General features: G+C 41.5%; 1 protein-coding gene across 16 annotated transcripts in view; it reads right to left on the bottom strand.

Annotated features, from left to right (window-relative positions):
• The window catches only part of CDC42BPA (CDC42 binding protein kinase alpha), a 310,389-nt gene extending 292,718 nt beyond the window's left edge, over positions 1-17,671 (bottom strand). For 8 of the 16 annotated variants that reach the window (XM_044267088.1, XM_044267092.1, XM_044267089.1 and 5 more), the window contains exon 1: positions 16,337-17,671. In XM_044267088.1, the coding sequence (XP_044123023.1) occupies positions 16,337-16,514 (178 nt within the window). In that variant the 5' untranslated portion in view covers positions 16,515-17,671. The remainder of the gene's footprint in view (positions 1-16,336) is intronic. The other 8 variants (XM_044267096.1, XM_044267101.1, XM_044267099.1 and 5 more) reach the window with 1 other exon arrangement.
• Positions 17,672-18,835: the final 1,164 nt, after the last annotated feature.

Here is an 18,835-nt window from a genome sequence, read left to right as displayed (position 1 = left end):
TCTTCAAACATTAATATTGCCTTTTAGCTTCCAGTCTTTGCTGCTGAGAAGTCCAAAGCCTTTCTGATTGCTGATCCTTTGTTTTCTTTCTCTTTGGAAACTTTCTGGGTCTGTTGTTTGTCCCAAGTTCTGAAAATTCCACAGCGTAGTGACTGCGAGTCTTGATGTGAGTTTATTTCCATCCATTGTGCTGGGTGGGGCCCCTCTACAGAGAAACTCATAACCTTCAGTTCTAGAACATTTTCCTGAATTATTTCATTGATGAATTTCTCCCCTCTGCTCTCCCTATTGAAATTCCTATAATTCAGATTATTACTCAGAACTCCTAAATTGGCTTATAATGTTCTATGTCTTTTCTCTTTGCAGTTTTTGCTCTATTTTCTGAGAAACTTTTCCTGCTTTACTTTCCAACTCTTGTGCTGAGGTTTTAATTCTAGCTATCACATTTTTAATATCAAAGAACTTATGTTTCTTTTTTTTTTCCTTTTTATGACATGCTGATTTGTTTCAGGATCCTCTCTAATCTCTGAGAATATTCATAGTTTTGTTTTTGAAGTGAGTCTATTTCGCACAAGTTGTTTTTTGGCTTGTTTGTCTGTTTGCTCGTTTGGAGCTATGCCTTATGCAGTAGAGACTTTCCTTGGATAACTGACAATCTTTGGTTTCCTATTCATGCTTTTCTATTCATCCCATATTAAGTATGAGAAAATGAAAAGACGATCTGAAGCTCTGGAACAAGGACTGTCACTGTCTTGTGACCGCCACAGCCCTCTATTAAAGGGTCCCTGATGTCCAAGAAAACTCTGCTAATCTTTTTGTTTTGAAGTAGGTTCCACACTCAACATGGAGCCTAAAGTGGGGCTTGAACTCACGACCCTGAGTTCAAGACCTGAGCTGAAATCAAGAATCAGACACTTAACCTACTGAGCCACCCAGGCACCCCTTAAAATCTGTTTCTGTGATGAAGTCCTGCTGTCAGCATTCTGGGAGCCAAGCAGAAGTAAATAAACATTTCTTTAACCCCATTTTCAGTAGGAAATGCCCACCCTAAACTACATCTAATATCACTCAACCCAGAGAATCTCTATTTAACTGAGAATAACCACCCAGTCTCTGGGGAGCAAAGACTGTAGTAGCCCATTGGCACACAGTAGGGAAGAGCCTGAGAGTTCCTATTGGTTACAGAAGTTTCAGTCACTCCTCCATATTTTAGTCCCACCCACACCTCAACTTTCAGAGGTTCCTTAAGAGACCAATTTCTAAGACTTTTGAGGATTCTGCTGAGTAAACTGGGTAAGCCCTCAGCTTTCACTCTTACTGAGGATTCAATTTTCTCAGATCGCTCATCTGCCCACTTTTCGGCTTCCGTAATTTCACTGCTACAGCATCTCTCCTGTTTTTCTCATCTGTGAAGGTTTACTACTTTTTAAAAATTCCTTTACTCTAGTTTTAGTTAACTATAGATGAGAATGAAATTATATTTGTGTGTTCAACTCATAATCACCAGACTTCAAAAAGTTTTTATAAGACACTGTGCAGGTAAGATTAAACATTACATACTTGATGTAAAAAAATTTTAACTTAAAAAATTAAAAATTTGATTTTATCTTATTCCTTAAGCACCCTCTTCTCCTTATCTTTACTTCATGAAATACTTGTTTACCGATTGTCAACTGATAAGGGAGGGGATTATAAACCACTACTTATACAATCACTTTTGAAATAAAATAACATAAACCAATGAGAAAAGAAGTCCAGGACATACAAAAATATGATTTTCATGCAATGCTTTAAAATCAAATATATTGTTTTCAGTCTTGTCTACAGCAAGTATAACGGCATTAATTCATTCAATCAACATTACCAAATGCCTACCATGTGTCATGTGTAGGAGGATCAGGGGGTGGTATAGAAAACAAATTTCCAAACAAATTAACCAATGAGAGAAAAGTCATGGAATAGTCAAAGATGTGCCTTAATCAGTAGTAGAGACAACACTTCATTACAGCTACAGCAACAGTTGAATGTGGTACAAAAGGGCAATACCAGAGAATGGGACGGAGGTCGGGGGGCTGTTGGTGATGGAAATACTCTGCATCTTGACTGCGCTAGAGCTCTACATTTGTTAAAACTCACAGAATATACACCAAAAAGAGTAAATTTCACTATATATGAATTATGTAAAGAATTTTTAAAGATTTTTTAAAGGTGAGGAGCACCTGGTAGCTTGTTTGGTTAAGTCTCTGACTTTGGGTCAGGTCATGGTCCCAGGGCCCTGGAATCAAGTTCCTTACCAGACTCTTTCCTTGGTGGGGATCCTGCTTCTCCCTCTACCCCCTACTGCTCAAGCACTCTCTCTTTCCCCCTCTGACAAATAAAAAAATCTTTAAGAAAAAATAAGTTTTTTAAAGGTGAGAATGGAAAATAAATATTTTTCCCACCAGGTGGGGAAGATCAAAGTAAGCACAGGTGGGGACAGAAACCATGGCGGACCAGAGCAGGATCCTGAAGGCCGAACTAGATGAAAAGGATGTCCATAAAAGGGCTGCATGGGATCACTTCTGGGATATTCTTGCCAAAGACATATCATCATGAGGAAACAAACCCAAATTTAGTGTTACTACAAGTGTTACAAAATACTGGCCAATAATCTTCAGAAATCTCAGTCTGAAGACTTAGTCCAGACTGAGTGAATACTAAAAGGCATGACATCCAAATACAACATGTGATTCTGAACTTTTTCTATAAAAATATTATCAGCAAAACTGACAAAACTTGAATGAGGCCTGATGATTAGATGATAGTGATAGTAACACGTCAATTTCTCGATTTTAATATTTGCATCATGGTTATATAAGAAAATATACAAAATACACACAAACATACTTGGGAATGATAGGAAATCAATAGGCAATATATTTTCAAATGGTTCAGAGGGAAAGACACTGTACTGCACTTGCAATTTTTCTGTAATTTTTCTTTGTTTCAAATTTGTGGGGTTTTTTAAGTGATGAAAAAGATGAGGAAAACAGACAAAGACTGTATCGTTAAAAATTCTGTATGTCACACTAAGGAGTTTAAATGTCATTCCAAAAACTATTAGTAGTCACTGTAGGATATTAAGCAGGATGTTGATATGATCAAAGGATCACGTTGTGTTTTTTAAAAATCCATCTACTAAACAGGTGCCTGGGGCACCTGAGTGACTCAGCCAAGTAAGCATCTTCCTTTGGCTCACTCAGGTCATGATCTCAGGGTCCTGGGATTGAGCCCCGCATCAGACACCCTGCTCAGCAGGGGAATCTGCTTCTCCTTCTCTCTCTGCTCCTCCCCATGCTTGCTCTGTCTCTCAATCTCTCTCTTTCTCAAATAAATAAAATCTTTTAAAAAATAAAGTAAAAAATAAACAAAAGCCCTGGGTACGATTCACAATATTTTCAGGTTAGGGACACAGGTAATAATGAGGTTATACATTACTCAGCATTTAGGGAGAAACAAAAGCATGATTAATAAGGTAAGATCCAGAAATGGGATCCATTTAGATATGTTTAATACAGGCAAGTCAACTGAGCCAGATAGACACAGAAGTTGAATAAAATCAGGATAACCCATACTTAACTGAGATCACCACAGGAACACAGGCTAAAGAAACAAAAATGATCATACTTAATCATAACCTTGCAATGTAACACAGCAAGGGGGGGAAAACTGTTAACTTAGCACGCATCCGTGAGAAATGGGGTGACACATTACAAAGGCATGCAGCAAAAAGGCAGAAAGAGAAATCACACTAGACTTGCAAACACTACTGTGGCTTTAACCAAAACTCTAGGAAAATCTTTATAAGTATGGAGCATGGAGAAACTTTATGGTATCATACCAGTATGTCAGCTTGACTATATCCCTGAGCTTTCAGTCTGTTTTTAAATGCTTCTTAGTTATAATTTTTGGTCAGGGCAAAGCCATACTTAGCTAGCAATACAATCTTAAAGTGGGGCTTTAGCCATTGCAAGCTTTTCCTCATCTTTCTAAACAAGCATTTTTTTTAAATCTTAGGACAGATATAAATGCTTAACTGCTGTTAATAAAGCAACTTGGGGCATTAGCCACTCCCAGTACACCAGATATCTAAGGATGGGATCCTGGCTGCAGCAGAACAACTATGTTGCTTTTACCAAACCCTCATAAAGTCTGCTTAGCTTTGTTCTGTTTCCCTACCGTCACACAGTCTCTCGAATTCTGGACCAATGCAATGTTTAGAGAGGCAGCTGCACTGAAAAACGATCAAGCTATACTGAAAACAGAAACGACTAGGTTGAGCAGGAGCATCTCTGCAAACGAGTAACTGCACACATGAATTCAAAATCATGTACGGGGGTCTTAATGTAAACACGCATCCATCCATCCAGTGCAGACCTCCACGCTCACCGAATAAGACTACAGCTTCTAGGTGCTACAGAGGGCAGTGCTAAAAAATGTTAAGCAGAGAAAGAATAAAGGCAAGTCATTCAATCCTCCACCTTTGGAGTGTGATATAAATTGCAACGATATGCAAAACACCATGTGATAGATTTTAGTAACAACCTCTGTCACGTGAGCAGTTCAAAGGCTCTGACGGCACCTACTGAGTCTAGTACACAGCCATTTCCCAAACTGTTCAAGTTCCTCATAAAAAGGGTTCAAGAGACAAATGACTGAGGCAAATTCTAGGTAAAACAAGGTTAAAAAGGGTTTCTGTACAGCACAACTTTTTTTTTAATAATTTTTTAAAGATTTTTATTTATTTATTTGAGAGACAGAGATCACAAGTAGGCAGAGAAGCAGGCAGAGAGAGAGGAAGGGAATCAGGCTCCTGCTGAGCAGAAAGCCCCATGGATGCGGGGCTCAATCCCAGGACCCTGGGATTATGACCTGAGCCGAAGGCAGAGGCTTTAACCCACTGAGCCACCCAGGTGCCCCTACAGCACAATTTTTAAAAAACTTTTACTCTGACAATGAGTTTTGTAATAGCCAAAGATGCAATAAAACTATTTCTCAATCTTACATATTCACTGAACTCTTAATCTTCATAATATTCATTTATATCCCTTGAAATATAGTTTAGAAAGCACTAGTGTATACTGTTCATTTTCTTCATACTTACTGCTAGACCACAACATGTACTTACGGGTGCTGCATAACCCTTAATCCACAAAAAGTCCTAAGTGAACAATACCTCAATGATCTTTCATGATTATTTTCATCTTTTGAGTCGAGGTCTAGAACTGTACAACTCACTTGCAGATTGGAGCTATATAAATATAAAAATGAAACATAACTAGCCATGTAATAATATTTGCTGTTGGTGATGCAAAGAATAGGTACTGGCTTGATATCTGCTGAAAATGGTTCAGTTAATAACAAGATGTTCAATGCAAAATATCTTGTCCTAAAAGAAGGAATAAGATGCTGTTGGCACAGTCACATAATGAAAGACATCTCCAATGCCAATATCATTTAAATAAAATATTATCAGTAAGAGATAAGTATTTGTTACTGATGAAATATATCCCAGTATTAATACAGCTACACAATCCAATTAAACTTTACCAAAACAATAGTGTTTTAGTTCTTCCTTTATCATAATGCTAGACAAAAACTTAGAAAACCAGATAAAAGGGGCAAATGGGTGGCTCAGTCAGTTAAGTATCTGCCTTCTGCTCAGGTCGTGGTCCCAGGGTCCTGGGATAGAGCCCCACCATCGGGCGGGGGGGGGGGTGTCAGTGGGGAGTCTGCTTCCCCCTCTCCCTTTACTCCTTTCCCCTTCTCTTGCTCTCGTTCAAATGAATATATAAGACTCAAAAAAAAAAAAGAAAAAGAAAACCAGGGGGAAAAAAAGGAAATATAAATCACCAGAAAAGGAATAAACCTAAATCAACTTTCAACCTCTTGCAAAATAAGCTATTACTATTATGTCCATTTTTTCACAGATGATAAAACAGGGAGAGGCTCAGTAACTTGCTTAAATCATACAGCCAATAACCAAAGCAGTCAGTCTGAATCCAAAGCCCTTGCTCTTTACCAGAATATTCGTTTAGAAAGGAATATTTCGGGTTGAGGTATTCCACTTGCAGATCTTCACCATGGAAACTCTAAGTAAATTTAATTAAGCTTTATCACTATGAATAGAGCAAACAGAATAGGTGGGGGGGGGGTTCCACTGATTAAGCCTACAGTGATGTTTAAGCAATTTGAAATAAAACCTAAAGTTAAATGACTGCACATGACTGAACTAATTCACATGTACTCTTAAAAAGACTGTTTTCAACCACATAAGAAGTACTTTCAAGCATAATTAGATTTGGGGAGAGAAGAACAGTGTTGACGGGGAAGAAGGGAAAAATAAATGTGTATCAGAGGGGAGAGAAGAAAAGCTAATTAATCTGTCCCCCTATAAGCAATTTGTCTTTAAATAATCAAACAGAATTATCCTCTAGTCTTATTATCTGCCACCCTCATATCCAGAGAAGTTTATGGTAATCAGAGAGCTGCTCACATTGGGCTGAAACAGCACCAATTACCAAAATCCCCCCTTGTTCCAGGACAGCACCCCCTCAGCCGGGACACCGCAGAGAGTACTGAACCTTATATATACTACATTTTTTGCTATACGTATATACCTATGAAAAAGCTTAATTTATAAATGAGACATAGTAAGAGATTGACAATAACTAATAATTAAATATAACCATTATAAAACTATGCTGTAATAAAAGTTATAATGGCTGTAAATGGAGTCTCTCAAAATATCTCATTGTGCTGTACGCAGCCTTCTTGTGACCACGTGAGATGATGAAATGCCTACGAGATAAGGTGATATGAAGTGAATGTCAAAGGCACTGTGACACAGCGTCAGGTTATTGTGCTTCCAAGATAGTCTTTATTTCTCTTTTTCTTTTTTTTTTCGAATTGAAGATATATGGCAACATTACGTCAGCACCATTATTCCAAAAGCATTTGTTTTGTGTCTGTGTCACATTTTGCTGTATTTCAAACTTTTCATTATCACATTTGTTGTGGTGATCCAGGGACCAGTAATCTGTGATGTTACTGTTGTAACTGTTTAGGAGCACTGCAAACCATGCCTGCAGAAGACGGAGAACTCCGCCGATAAATGTGTGTGTTCTGACTGCTCCACCAACAGGCCTTCGCCCAGTCTCTGTCCCCCTCCCTGGGCCTCCCTATTCTCCATGATGGGATGCGACAGTACTGAAATCAGGCTGGCGAAAAACCCTACAATGGCCTCTAAGTGTTCTAGTGAAAGGAAAAGCCTCCTCTCACTTTAAATCGTAACTAGGAATGATTTACCTGGGTGAGGAAGTCATGTTGGAAGCCAAGACATGCCAAAAGCCAGGCCTCTTGTACCAAACAGCCAACTTACAAAAGCAAAGAAAAAGTTCTTGAAGTAAACTACACGTGCTACTCCAGTGAACACATGAATGAGAAGAGAGCGAAACAGCTTTCCAGTTCATACGGAGGACACTTCGGTGGTCTGGACAGAAGAGCCGTCAGCCTCTGCCAACACAGCCATCAGCCAACATTCCCTTAAGCCAAAGCCTCACCCAGAGCAAGGCCCTGACTGAACTCTGGGAAGGCTCAGAGAGGTGAGGGAGCCACAGAAGAAAGTCTGACGCTGGCAGAGGTTGGTTCACGAGGCTTCAGGAAAGAAGTCGTCTGGACAGAAGTGCAAGTTGAAGCAGCAGGCGCTGACGAAGAAACTGCAGCAAGTTCTCCAGAAGATCCAGCTCCGAGAAGTCATGAAGGCGGCCCCATACAACATCAGATTTCAATGTCGACGAAACAGCCTTGCCCTGGAAGATGCCATCTAGAACTTTCACAACCAGAGAGAAGTCAATGCCTAGCTTCAAAGCTTCAAAGGGCAGGCTGGCTCTCCTGTGAGGGGCTCGTGCAGCTGGTGACTTTAAGGGGAAGCCAGCGCTCAGGTGCCATTCCAGAAATCCTAGGACCCTTAAGAAGAATGCTAAGTCTACTCTGCCTGTGCTCTGTGACCAGAGCAACAAGGCCTGGATGACAGTACATTTGTTTACAACCTGGTTTACTGAAGATTTTTAAGCCCACTGTTTAGACCCACTACTCAGAAAAAAGATTCCTTTCAAAACATTACTGCTCACTGACAATGCACCTGGGCACCCAAGAGCTCTGACGGAGCCGGGCAAGGAGATTAGTGTTGTTTTCATGACCACGAACACAACATCCGTTCTAAGCCCATGGATCATGAAGTAATTTGCACTTTCAAGTCTTAATACTGAAGAACTACATTTCATTTGGCTACCGCTGCCACAGAACAGGATTCCTCTGACGGATCTGGGCAACGTAAATCAAAAGCCTTCTGGAAAGGATTCACCTTTCTATTTCATCTACTCTAGAGGCCATTATGAACATCCGTGATTCATGGGACGTCGTCAAAATATCAACATTCACAGGGGTTTGGAGGAAGTTGACTGCAACGCTCAGGGAGGACTCTGAGGGGTTCAAGAGTTCAGGGGAGGAGGTCACGGCAGAAGGGGAGGAAAGAGCAGGAGAACGAGACTCAGGAGCGGAACCCGAGGACGGGACGGACGGGCTGCAACCTCACGACGGAACCGAACGGATGAAGCTGCTTCTCATGGAGGCGCAAGGAAAGTGGGTTCTTAGATGGCATGTACTTCTGCTGGAGATGCCGTGAAGATCATTGAAACGACAACCAAGGTTCGGAATATCCCATAAACTAAGTTGATAAGACAGCAGCAGGGTTTGAGAGGACTGACTCCAGCTCTGGGAGAAATTTTCCCACGGCTCCAATGCTATCAAACAACATCACATGCTACAGAGAAATCCTTCATGAAATGAGGCAAACTCATTGTTGTTTTAAGAAATCGCCATAGCCACCCCAACCTTTAGCACCCACCACCCTGACCAGTGAGCAGTCACCAACATGGAGGCAAGACCTCCCAGCGGCAAAAAGATTGCAACTCGCTGAAAACTCAGATGATGGCTACCATTTTTAAACAATAAAGCTTTTTTTAATTAAGGTATGTCCTTTTTTAAGATATAATGCTATTACACATTTAGTAGACCACAGTAATGTAAACATAACCTTTACATGCACTGGAAAACCAAAAAAAAAAAATCATTTGAATCAGTTTATTAGGATATTTACTTTATTGCAGTGGTCTGGAACCAAACCCTCAGTATCTCCAAGGTATGCCTATATATATATGTTTTTCTCTTTAATAAAAGGATTGTATTTTCTGGTTTCTTTACACCAGATATAAATAGGTGCTGGCACTTGAAACCCATAGCTTCATACATATGTTATAGGTAATATGGAAATTCCACACTAGTTCAACAGTCTGAAACCAATAGCTTAGTTAAAACACTGTAACTTACAAAAACAACACTTAGTATGGTAATGAATTCTAAAACTGGCCAAATCATTGATCTTTTCCTCTTAAATATCACTAAGTAATGAATAAAACTATTTCAGATAAACACTTTTGCAACATATAAACAACTACAGTAACTAAAGCTACAAAAGATAAAGTGAGAATTTCTGTATTTACTGTGAGTTCCTATACTTGAAAAGCAAGTTTAATTAGACCAAAAAAAGGTCATAAATAGTTTTCTCAGTAATTTCAAAGACTGTAGGAGCTGATAGCATTGGTTCATTACTTTATATCTAATTTCACTCTACTTTATAAGGTGCTTTTCCTAGATGTACTTGTTCATCACCATCACACTTGTGCTAGACCACTATGATCAAGTTTCTCTCTCAGTTCGCAGGACTATCACATAAAGGACAAGTAAAAATCCACAACCACTAAGTAAAAGAAAATTTATTCAGATTCAGATTCTCTCTCAAACCACACAGTATCCCAAAATTATCTATTTCTAATCCTCATACAAGGAATACCATTACCTCGTACTGAAAGTGCATTTCCCAAAGAGTATTCCATGGAACACTGGTTGCCATACATCTTCCAGATATTCTTTAAAAATATGGTTCTATAATCATACCAACTGTACAAATTCTAGGATAACTGGCAGTATTTCTGATGTTTAATTTTGTTTAAAATAGCTTCCCAAATTTATTTAGCCACATAAACATCTCCCTTCCCTCCCTTACCACCAAGCACCTATTAATATCCCCTGGGTTTCCAGAACACATTTTGAAACTAGGAATGGGGCTAGAGTGAAGAAGCCCTAATTCCAAAATAGAACCAAACAGTTCATAGGAGGAAAAAATTAAGGGTCAAAGAGCAAGATGGGAGAATGGGGAGCCAGATCTTCATACCTTCTGTTACCACAAGAGCTAAAGTGCTGCCTTCCTACAGCAGCAGCTAAAGAAGCATTAGAAAGGGGGTTAGCCAATATAAGGTTAGCCATTCCCCATGTACTAACTGGAAAAGAGGTGGACACTAGGAAGAAAGAACAAAGCAAATACTGGGAAGAGTGATCCAAGTGCTCTGATGGAGCTCAGTGGGGAAGAGAAAGAAATTCTCTTGACCTACAAAGGAGTTTTGTATGCAGTGATAACAAAAAAATCGCCATTCCTACATCTGGGATGACCTATACTTACAGTGAGGTCATTCAAAAACAAAAATTATGTAAAGAAATTCTTGACGCATTAACATACAGTGAAAGCAGCAGAGCAATTCTTGGCCATAGCTTCTGAAAACTTGAAGTCACTCCCACTGGTAGTTTCATGAGTAGGAAGGGATCAGAAAATCGATGGAAGCAGCAAATCCTTCTCACTTGCATCTACTCTAGAGTTCATCTGAAGTAACGGGAAGATATAACCAAAAAACTAATACCAATATCTACAAGTCATATGATCATCCCTCATGTTCAACAAACTTCCAACTCTGACAATCAATGAGCCAACATCCAGGACCCCAAAGTCAGAGAAGGAAAAACGTCAAAGGAAAAAGAAATGAACCATCAAAGACTCACACAATACAAAGGAGTGAAGTTGGGGCACCTGGGTGGCTCAGTGGGTTAAGGCTCTGCCTCTGGCTCGGGTCATGATCTCATGGTACTGGGATTGAGCCCCGCATAGGGCTCTCTGCTCAGCAGGGAGCCTGCTTCTCCCCACCTCTCTCTCTCTGCCTGCCTCTCTGCCTACTTGCAATCCCTCTTTCTGTCAAATAAAGAAAATCTTTAAAAAAAAAAAAAAAAAGAAAGAAAGAAAACAAAACAAAACAAAGGCGTGAAGTCAATTTCTCTGTTCACTAAGTTCTTGTGAACTAAACATACCTATTCACAGTGCAGACTTAAGTAGCAACCCAGGAAAACACTATATTCATGCTCATTTTTATCAGTCATCCTTTCTCCCGTTCTCCATCCCTCCTTCCAAGTTTCTTGCTCCTCCCTAAATTCCTCTTCTTTAAATTCTTAAGTCTGTCCCTAAATTTATCCTGTGCAGTTTTGGGGGGGCGGGGGGAAGGAACTTGGTCTCTAATCCTTTTGCTGTCAAACAACATATTTTAGCTTCATCTACACTAGAGTTTCAAACTTTTTTTCATCTACAAACTCATCTTCAAACTTTTCTTCATCTACACTAGAGTTTCAAATCTATAGTAGAAATACAGGAAGACACAAGAGTTTTGCATGAAAATACTTATTCTTTCTAAACATGATGTCATCGAAATTTTCTATTCTGGTCTATTTAATTTTTTAAATGCTGGTTGGACTTAGTAAATTGACTTTAAAATCCATCAAAATCAATAGGATGAAATACAATGGACTATTATATACAACATACTGGCAGTAAGAGTGCCAAAGGAGAAAAGATTTCAAAGCAATTTTTTGACTGCCATTGAAGAGTAGAATAATTATTAATTCATACCAAGTTTGGTTCCTTTACCCTAAAATAGCCTGGGCTTATTCTATAATATTAATCAACTCCTAGGAATTATGAAATATTTCAGAAAATTCCCAACATTATGCTATTTGTTTTTACACTGCTATACTAAGGTATGCCCTATATATCCATATGAAAAATAAATTCCTAAAATTCTTAAACTGTTACTCCTAACGTGCCCATTCTCACAGAGCAATAAATTCTTCAAAGAGAGAGAGACACACACAATACCAAATGATTTCACTCATATATGGAATGTAAGAAATAAAACAAACGAATGCAAAAGAAACAAACCAACAAAACAGACTCTTCAACACAGAACAAAGTGGTGGTTGCCAGAGGGAAGTTGGATGGGAGGTATGGGTGAAACAGATAAAAGGGATTAAGAGTACTTTTATCTTAATGGAGAACTGAGTAATGTAGAAGATTGCTGAATCACTGTATTGCACACCTGAAAATAATACTGTGTTAGCTATACTTCTATTAAAAACAGAAACAAAAGAGAACTGCTAAAGAAATAGCCACTACTTATTGAACTTGCTTCTACCACGTACCAGCACCGTCTTAGGTCAAAAAATTCTACTTCCTCACTATCGTTCTTAGGAAAAGAATAATAGATGAGTAGTATAAAGGAAAGAAGTGCGCAATCTGTATCTCCAATGACATTTATGACAATCCTGAGGACTTAAAAATAAACTTAATCATCTGAATGAAACGAACACTTTGATGGTTTGGTATGACAAATTCTACTAACATAAAGCTAGTAAGGAGCCACAGATGTGAAGAACCAGGTGTCCTAGAAAAGATTCAGATACTTCTAAAGAAGGCATTTCCACCTCACTTAATTGACCCGCACCTGAAAAAATGTGAATTAGCTTTAAAACTACCCCAGTGAAAAGTTTAAACCACAGTAGCCACTGAAGTGCTCTAGTAACAAGCTTATTATTAATCATTTAGATGTATTTGTGTGCATACACTAAATAACCTATAAAATTATATTAGGATAATTTTAAGTGAAATATTACAAAGTGCAAGATTCAGAAACCATCAAAAAAAGTATACAGATAGCCTTGCTTGCTTCTTTTGTATTGAGTAACATTATCCTACATGTATTCTTTAAGTAAGTTGGTAAAGAATTACCTAAAATTCCAATTTCCTATTTCAAAGTAGAGGGTAGCCAATTCAATGAAATATGCACTCATTTTAGTCACTGTTAGCAAATAAGTTTATAATATAAACGTTACTCTCACTTCCACAACTGTATTGTAACTTACTCTAGGGTTATATACTACTGACATCAAAACTATTACTTTATAAACAAATATTCAAACCATTATCATTTCACCAATTAAAAAACAAGGACACAAAAGTCTTTCAAATCTTACTGGATATAACTAGAAAATATATATTATTAAATCTAAGTGGTCCATGGCCTTAAGGTACTCTTATCCCCTTACTCTATTGCTCACTGCCTTAATTTCTTCTTCCTCTCTAAAGCTTTACTTATTTCCTCCCTCAAGCCATCAGCACAAGCAAGGAATGCTGCCCTCCTCCCGACCAAAAAAAAACACATCTGAGTAAAATATCAGTTGTTTTTGTCATGATACTGTAATGAACAAAACATTAACTATACCAATGTAAAAGTGAAATGGACCATAACTAGGAATAAAGTGAAACTGATAGAAAGGAAGCAAGGCAGACAGAACCTTGGCTGACTCTATTTTTTAAAGTAGCCTATCATCATCATAAAAATAAGGCATAACTAGATGACACATTCATTAATGTAAACAGCCAAACACAAATATACACCATGTAATAGAGTATTAACTACTACTGCTCTACTGTTGCAAACACTGAGTCTTTTAAAACTCAAACTAAAAAATGTATCATTTAACGCAAATCAGAATTATCATATTTAAGCCCAATGAACAATCCCTATAAATTTCCAATACCAACTAAAAAAATAATGTTTAAGAAGTTAAATTGAGGTCATTTCACTATCTGGAAACTTCATCTGTTCTTTATATAATGTTAGATGATAAGAATAACATAGGACATATCCCCAAAATGTAGCAATCAAGTTCAACGCAAACAACAACTGATTTATTTCAATACTTAAATGGAGGAACAGAGTGGCATTCTTAACCTAAATTCTCAAATAACTTAAAAATAATAAATACACCACTCAAGATACATCTTTTGACAGCTTTTCCATTCTTAACTTTTTCTTAGTCCTTACCCAAATGTCTATGGTTGGTAACTCCCACTTTTGAGACCTCACACTTAAAAATGCCGGACTAGACACTGCCTACCCCAACAGCGTACTAATTCCTTAAAAATTCTAGACTCTTTTTCTGTACTACTGAGAAAAACAACACAAATTTACTGGAGACTGTACATTTTTGTTACATCCTGTCAGACTTCTAAGGAGGCAAAATACGAAGGATACCACTGAAACTTAACTTACTTTAAAACTGTGCAAAGTCCCTGGTTTGAAATACTCAAAACATATTAAGAAAAATAAAGTATATTTGGCCAAATACTTACTTGACTTTTGGCTTAAACTAAATATGCATAAGCAAGTTTTTTAATAGAGATATAAGAAACAAAATCCAAGAAAACATCTCTGGTGAAAAAATATAAATTATTCTAGTAAAACAGCAAAATACCTTCTTGCATGAAACTACGTAAACTCAACCAAAAGGCAACTGAGGATACGATTTTCTCTTTTATCACAATTTTAAAATCATATTTATTACTGGTACACACATAGAGTTCTCCCATCATTTTGTAGAGGAGAAAGAACAGTTACTAAATGATAATCGTGATCATAGTCAAGAGTGTCCCTATGGTACTTAATTCAAGAACTGAAATTCTAAAAGTACCTAAACTTTTTCTTTAAATTTTCAAAACACTAAAAAAAAAAATCTCTGAATCTAGGAAACATGGAATGCAAAACAACATACGTTTTGCAAAATATTTTACTCTACAAATAAAATAAAAAACATATGAAACCAGTACCAAAGTCAATCAAAATTGTCTCAGTCTTAAGAGAGAAGATAGTTTAGAATTCTTACATTCCTAGTATAAGCCTGGCGGTCTGTTTGTAAAAATCATCCTGTTCACATTTATGAACACATACACACACACACACACACACACACACATTTTTAAATACCTCATGACATCAACTTGTTAGAAAACTTCTGATACTGGCAAGTTGGATAAAGTTATTATCTATATAGGCCATCTTGAATGAGTTATCTACCTAACCAACTAATTTTTTTTTCTGACCAACTAATTTTTCATAAATTTCAAATCAAAAAATAAATGAACAAAATAGTCACCACTTGACTTTTACTTCAAGAAATACAGCTTTACTTGGGAACAAAGACATTTCAGGACAAACATTTTCCAACAAACTATAATTATTAATATTCCAAAGGTACAAACACTTCTTTAGCGAATACTCCTCAAAAGCCGATGTACCAACACAGGTGTGGGTGGTGATGTGTGTTGTTCCAACAGAGCCGCTGGATGTTGGAATGTGCTCGCGTGTAACACGGGAAACAGAACTTAAACCAAGCCTTCAAGCCTGAAGGTCACATGGAGCGTCTGCGCTCATCTCTGATCTATGGCACTACAGCGGGTCTTGGAAATCACATCTCTTCGGGAAATGGAGACAAAAATCTCACCGGTTTAGATCTGCATTAAATTTATAGCCCATCTAACCCTCAAGTGGGAGCTGTTCCCAAACATTCTCCACCAACTACTATCACAAAATTTTTTAACTATTATGTCATGCTATCTGAAGAACATGACAGTTTGGGGAAAGCCCATGTTTAGTAGTTTCCTTTGCTTGTACCACAGGGAGATGAAAACAAAAATCCCGAGATCACCACCTTCCAGTTCCTGTTGACCTAAGACGTTTGACTATCTCCTCCCCTTTTCAAGAGTGATTTCCAAAGACCGGGAAGGAATGCTTCCACCAATAAATACCTTTCAGCTGAATGTGTGTTATTCCGCCATGCGTTAGGCAACTGTGAGCAATAATCCATTTTGCTCATCACAGAATTGTTCAAAATCTCTTACTATAGACGTCTAAACGTAAGTTCTTCCTCCTAAATTCCACCTTAAATAGAGGCAATAATTGAATCGCACGGTTTTACTCTTGGGAAAATATCTACCAAAAACTTAGCCAAAAAAAAAAAAAAAAATCCTGAATAATTGGTATCTATACCTTCATGGCACATACATTTAAATGTACGTACCATACCCATTATTTAAGTCTCTGTTATAAACACAAGGTACACGGGCCATCTATCTGCCTATCTACATACTGATGAGAGTAGACAGCTTACTCACGGTAACTCCCCTGCGACATTACAGCCCAGCGCCCACCTCCAGGGAGCTTACTGAAAAACACAAACTCACCCCATTCCAGGTATTCAAGAATGTTCTTCTCTCTTCGCAGCGGAGAATTATTGCATTCATCATAAAGGCAGATGAGTATATCCAACAGCGTCTCCACACTGAAGCACTGCCCATTGGTCTGAGCGGGCCCGTCCAAGATGAACTGCTCCAACTGCCTCAAACGCACTTCCCCGGACATGTCTGCTTCGGGGTCCGCCGCTTTTCCCTTCAGTGAGTATTACGGTTTGCACTACGAGTGTGTGATCCTAAATGTTACAAGGTGCGGTTTTAAAAATAAACCCTTCGTCCCGCACACCACTGTCGTGCACGGCAGGTACGGAATGACACCCCGACACGCCAGGAAGCTCCCGTCACCGAAGCGTCTTCGATCCCGCACAGATGCATGTATCGGGAGGGAAAGTTAGCATAAAATAGATCTCTAAAACATCTTAAAAAGAATAATACAATTAAGTCGTATATTTAAATAAAATAATAATTAAAAGTACAGCGAACCAAAGAGTCAGGACTTCTTTTAAAAAGAAGAAGAAGAAAACAAAATACAACTCTTCTCCTTCATTCAAAATTCAGCTCGTGCAACACAATCCCGCAACGAATCCGGCTGCATCATTAATGAATCGGGTCCGATCCGCATCAGCAATTCACTTCCCGGGAAGGAGGAAGACGGAAAAGGGAGGAAAGCCCCAGAAGGTACATGGGGGAGGGAAAAGCTCGGCGCTGCTGCAAAGGCTGCCGCCCGCCGCTGGGAGAGCGCCCCGGCGGCGACGGCGGCGGCGGCGGCGGCGGCGGCGCGGCGGCGCGGCGGCGGCGGCCGGGGAGGGGGCGAGGTCCCCGAGGCAGCCCCTCGGCTCGCCGCCCGCCCGGTCCCGCCCGGAGGACGCTCTTCCCTTCTCCTCCCGGCGTCCTCCTTCTCACGGCCCCGCGGCGAGTCGTCTCTCCCGCGGATTCCGGTCGAAACTCCTCATCTCCCTCGCAGCGTCTGCCGGGGCCTGACGCGCGGCGCGGCCGGGACGGGAGCGCGGGCTGCGGCGGCGCTCGCCCCGGCTCCGGGGGCTGCGGCTACTCGGCCGCCGGCGCCCGCCCCATGGCGGGGGTCGCCGGCCGGGGGCCTGCGCCGCGCGGGGCGGACAGCCGCTCTCCCCCCTCGGCCGCCCCAGGCTCCCGACGCCCTGGCGCGGGGCGGGCGGGGGGTTGTGGGGGTCCGGATTCAGAGAACGCTGGCGGCTCCTTCTCCCCCTTCTTCACGCCCCGGGGCTAAGGGCATCTTTCCCCGACGAGGCGCAGGAGGAGGGGTGGGTGCCGCCGCTGAGGCGAGCAGAGGCTGCGGCAGCCGGGCTCGCAGCCACTCCCTTCCTCTCCGTCCCACCCCTCCCCCGCCTTCCCGGCCTGGCGCGCTCGCGCCCTGGGCTCCGCGAGGCTCCCCCAGCCCCCGCCGCGCGCGCGCCGGCCCGAAGCGCGCCACCGCGCCCGGATCCAATATGGCGACCCGGCCGCGGGCGCGCGCGAGCGCACCGCCCCCTCCGTGCGCCGCCCTCGCTCGAGTCCGAGTCCGCTGGCCCAGCGGGGGTCGGTCCCGCGCCCGCGCGGAGCAGAGCGGAGGCCTCAGCGGGCCGCGAGCCGTTGCACCCCCATCCCAACAGGTCGGCCGGAGCCGGCGGGGCCGTGGCCACCGCGACGTGGAACGCAGGGATGCAGGAGGACCCGCGGAGGCCTCTCGTGCGGACCGCCAGCGGGCCTCGCCCGGCGCGCTCGGAGGACCACCTGCCCCGCGCGTTTGCTCTGGGTTTCGGGGTGGAGGGGCGCCCTCCAGGAGCAGCCGGCGTCAGGCTCCCGCCAGACCTGCGGAGGACCGTGCCTCTCTTACCGCCCCTCACCTGCGCACCACCCGCCCCGCCAAATGCGGTGCTTGAGCTCAGCCGACTGACCGTTCCCCGGGTGTCTAATTACACCACTTCGTGTGTCATTCCCAGGACAAATGCAGGGACACACTTGTGGGCGCTACCGTCCTAGTCGGGAGAGTGTGTGCCAAGGGCACAATGCCCATCTCTCTTCCCGAAACTTTCCCTGCGCGCACCACTGGCTTTCCTCCTCCGGAACCACTCCAGCGGCTGCCTGCTCGTCCCCCGCCACGGCTACCACCTACAGGCGTTCAGCGGATGCGGGGAGTCCGGACCCGGCTCCGCGGGCTTCGAACCTCCGGCCCCCGTGTGCGCGCCCACGCACACATGCGCGCGCCCCGCACATGGGCCCCAGTGGCACTGCAGATGCTGGGCAGCAGCAGCAGCGGCAAGTCGTTTGGCTGCCACGGCCCCCGACGCATTGAAGCATTTAGGTGTTTCTTCCAGGTGTTTTCTAGTCTTGATTTCAGAAGAGACCTGTTTACTAATTTCGCATGGAAGGCCCCGCAGTGAAATGTATCACCAAACTGGGTCACTGCGTTTCCGTCATTTCCTCTCAAAATTGCCATCTCCTTTATAATTTTCCTCTGAAATATGATTATTT

The sequence above is a fragment of the Neovison vison genome, chromosome 10 (assembly GCF_020171115.1).
Source record: "Neovison vison isolate M4711 chromosome 10, ASM_NN_V1, whole genome shotgun sequence".
NCBI lineage: Eukaryota > Metazoa > Chordata > Mammalia > Carnivora > Mustelidae > Neogale > Neogale vison.
The sequence above is the reverse complement of the archived record's forward strand: the minus strand, read 5'-3'. Positions and strand labels throughout refer to the sequence as shown.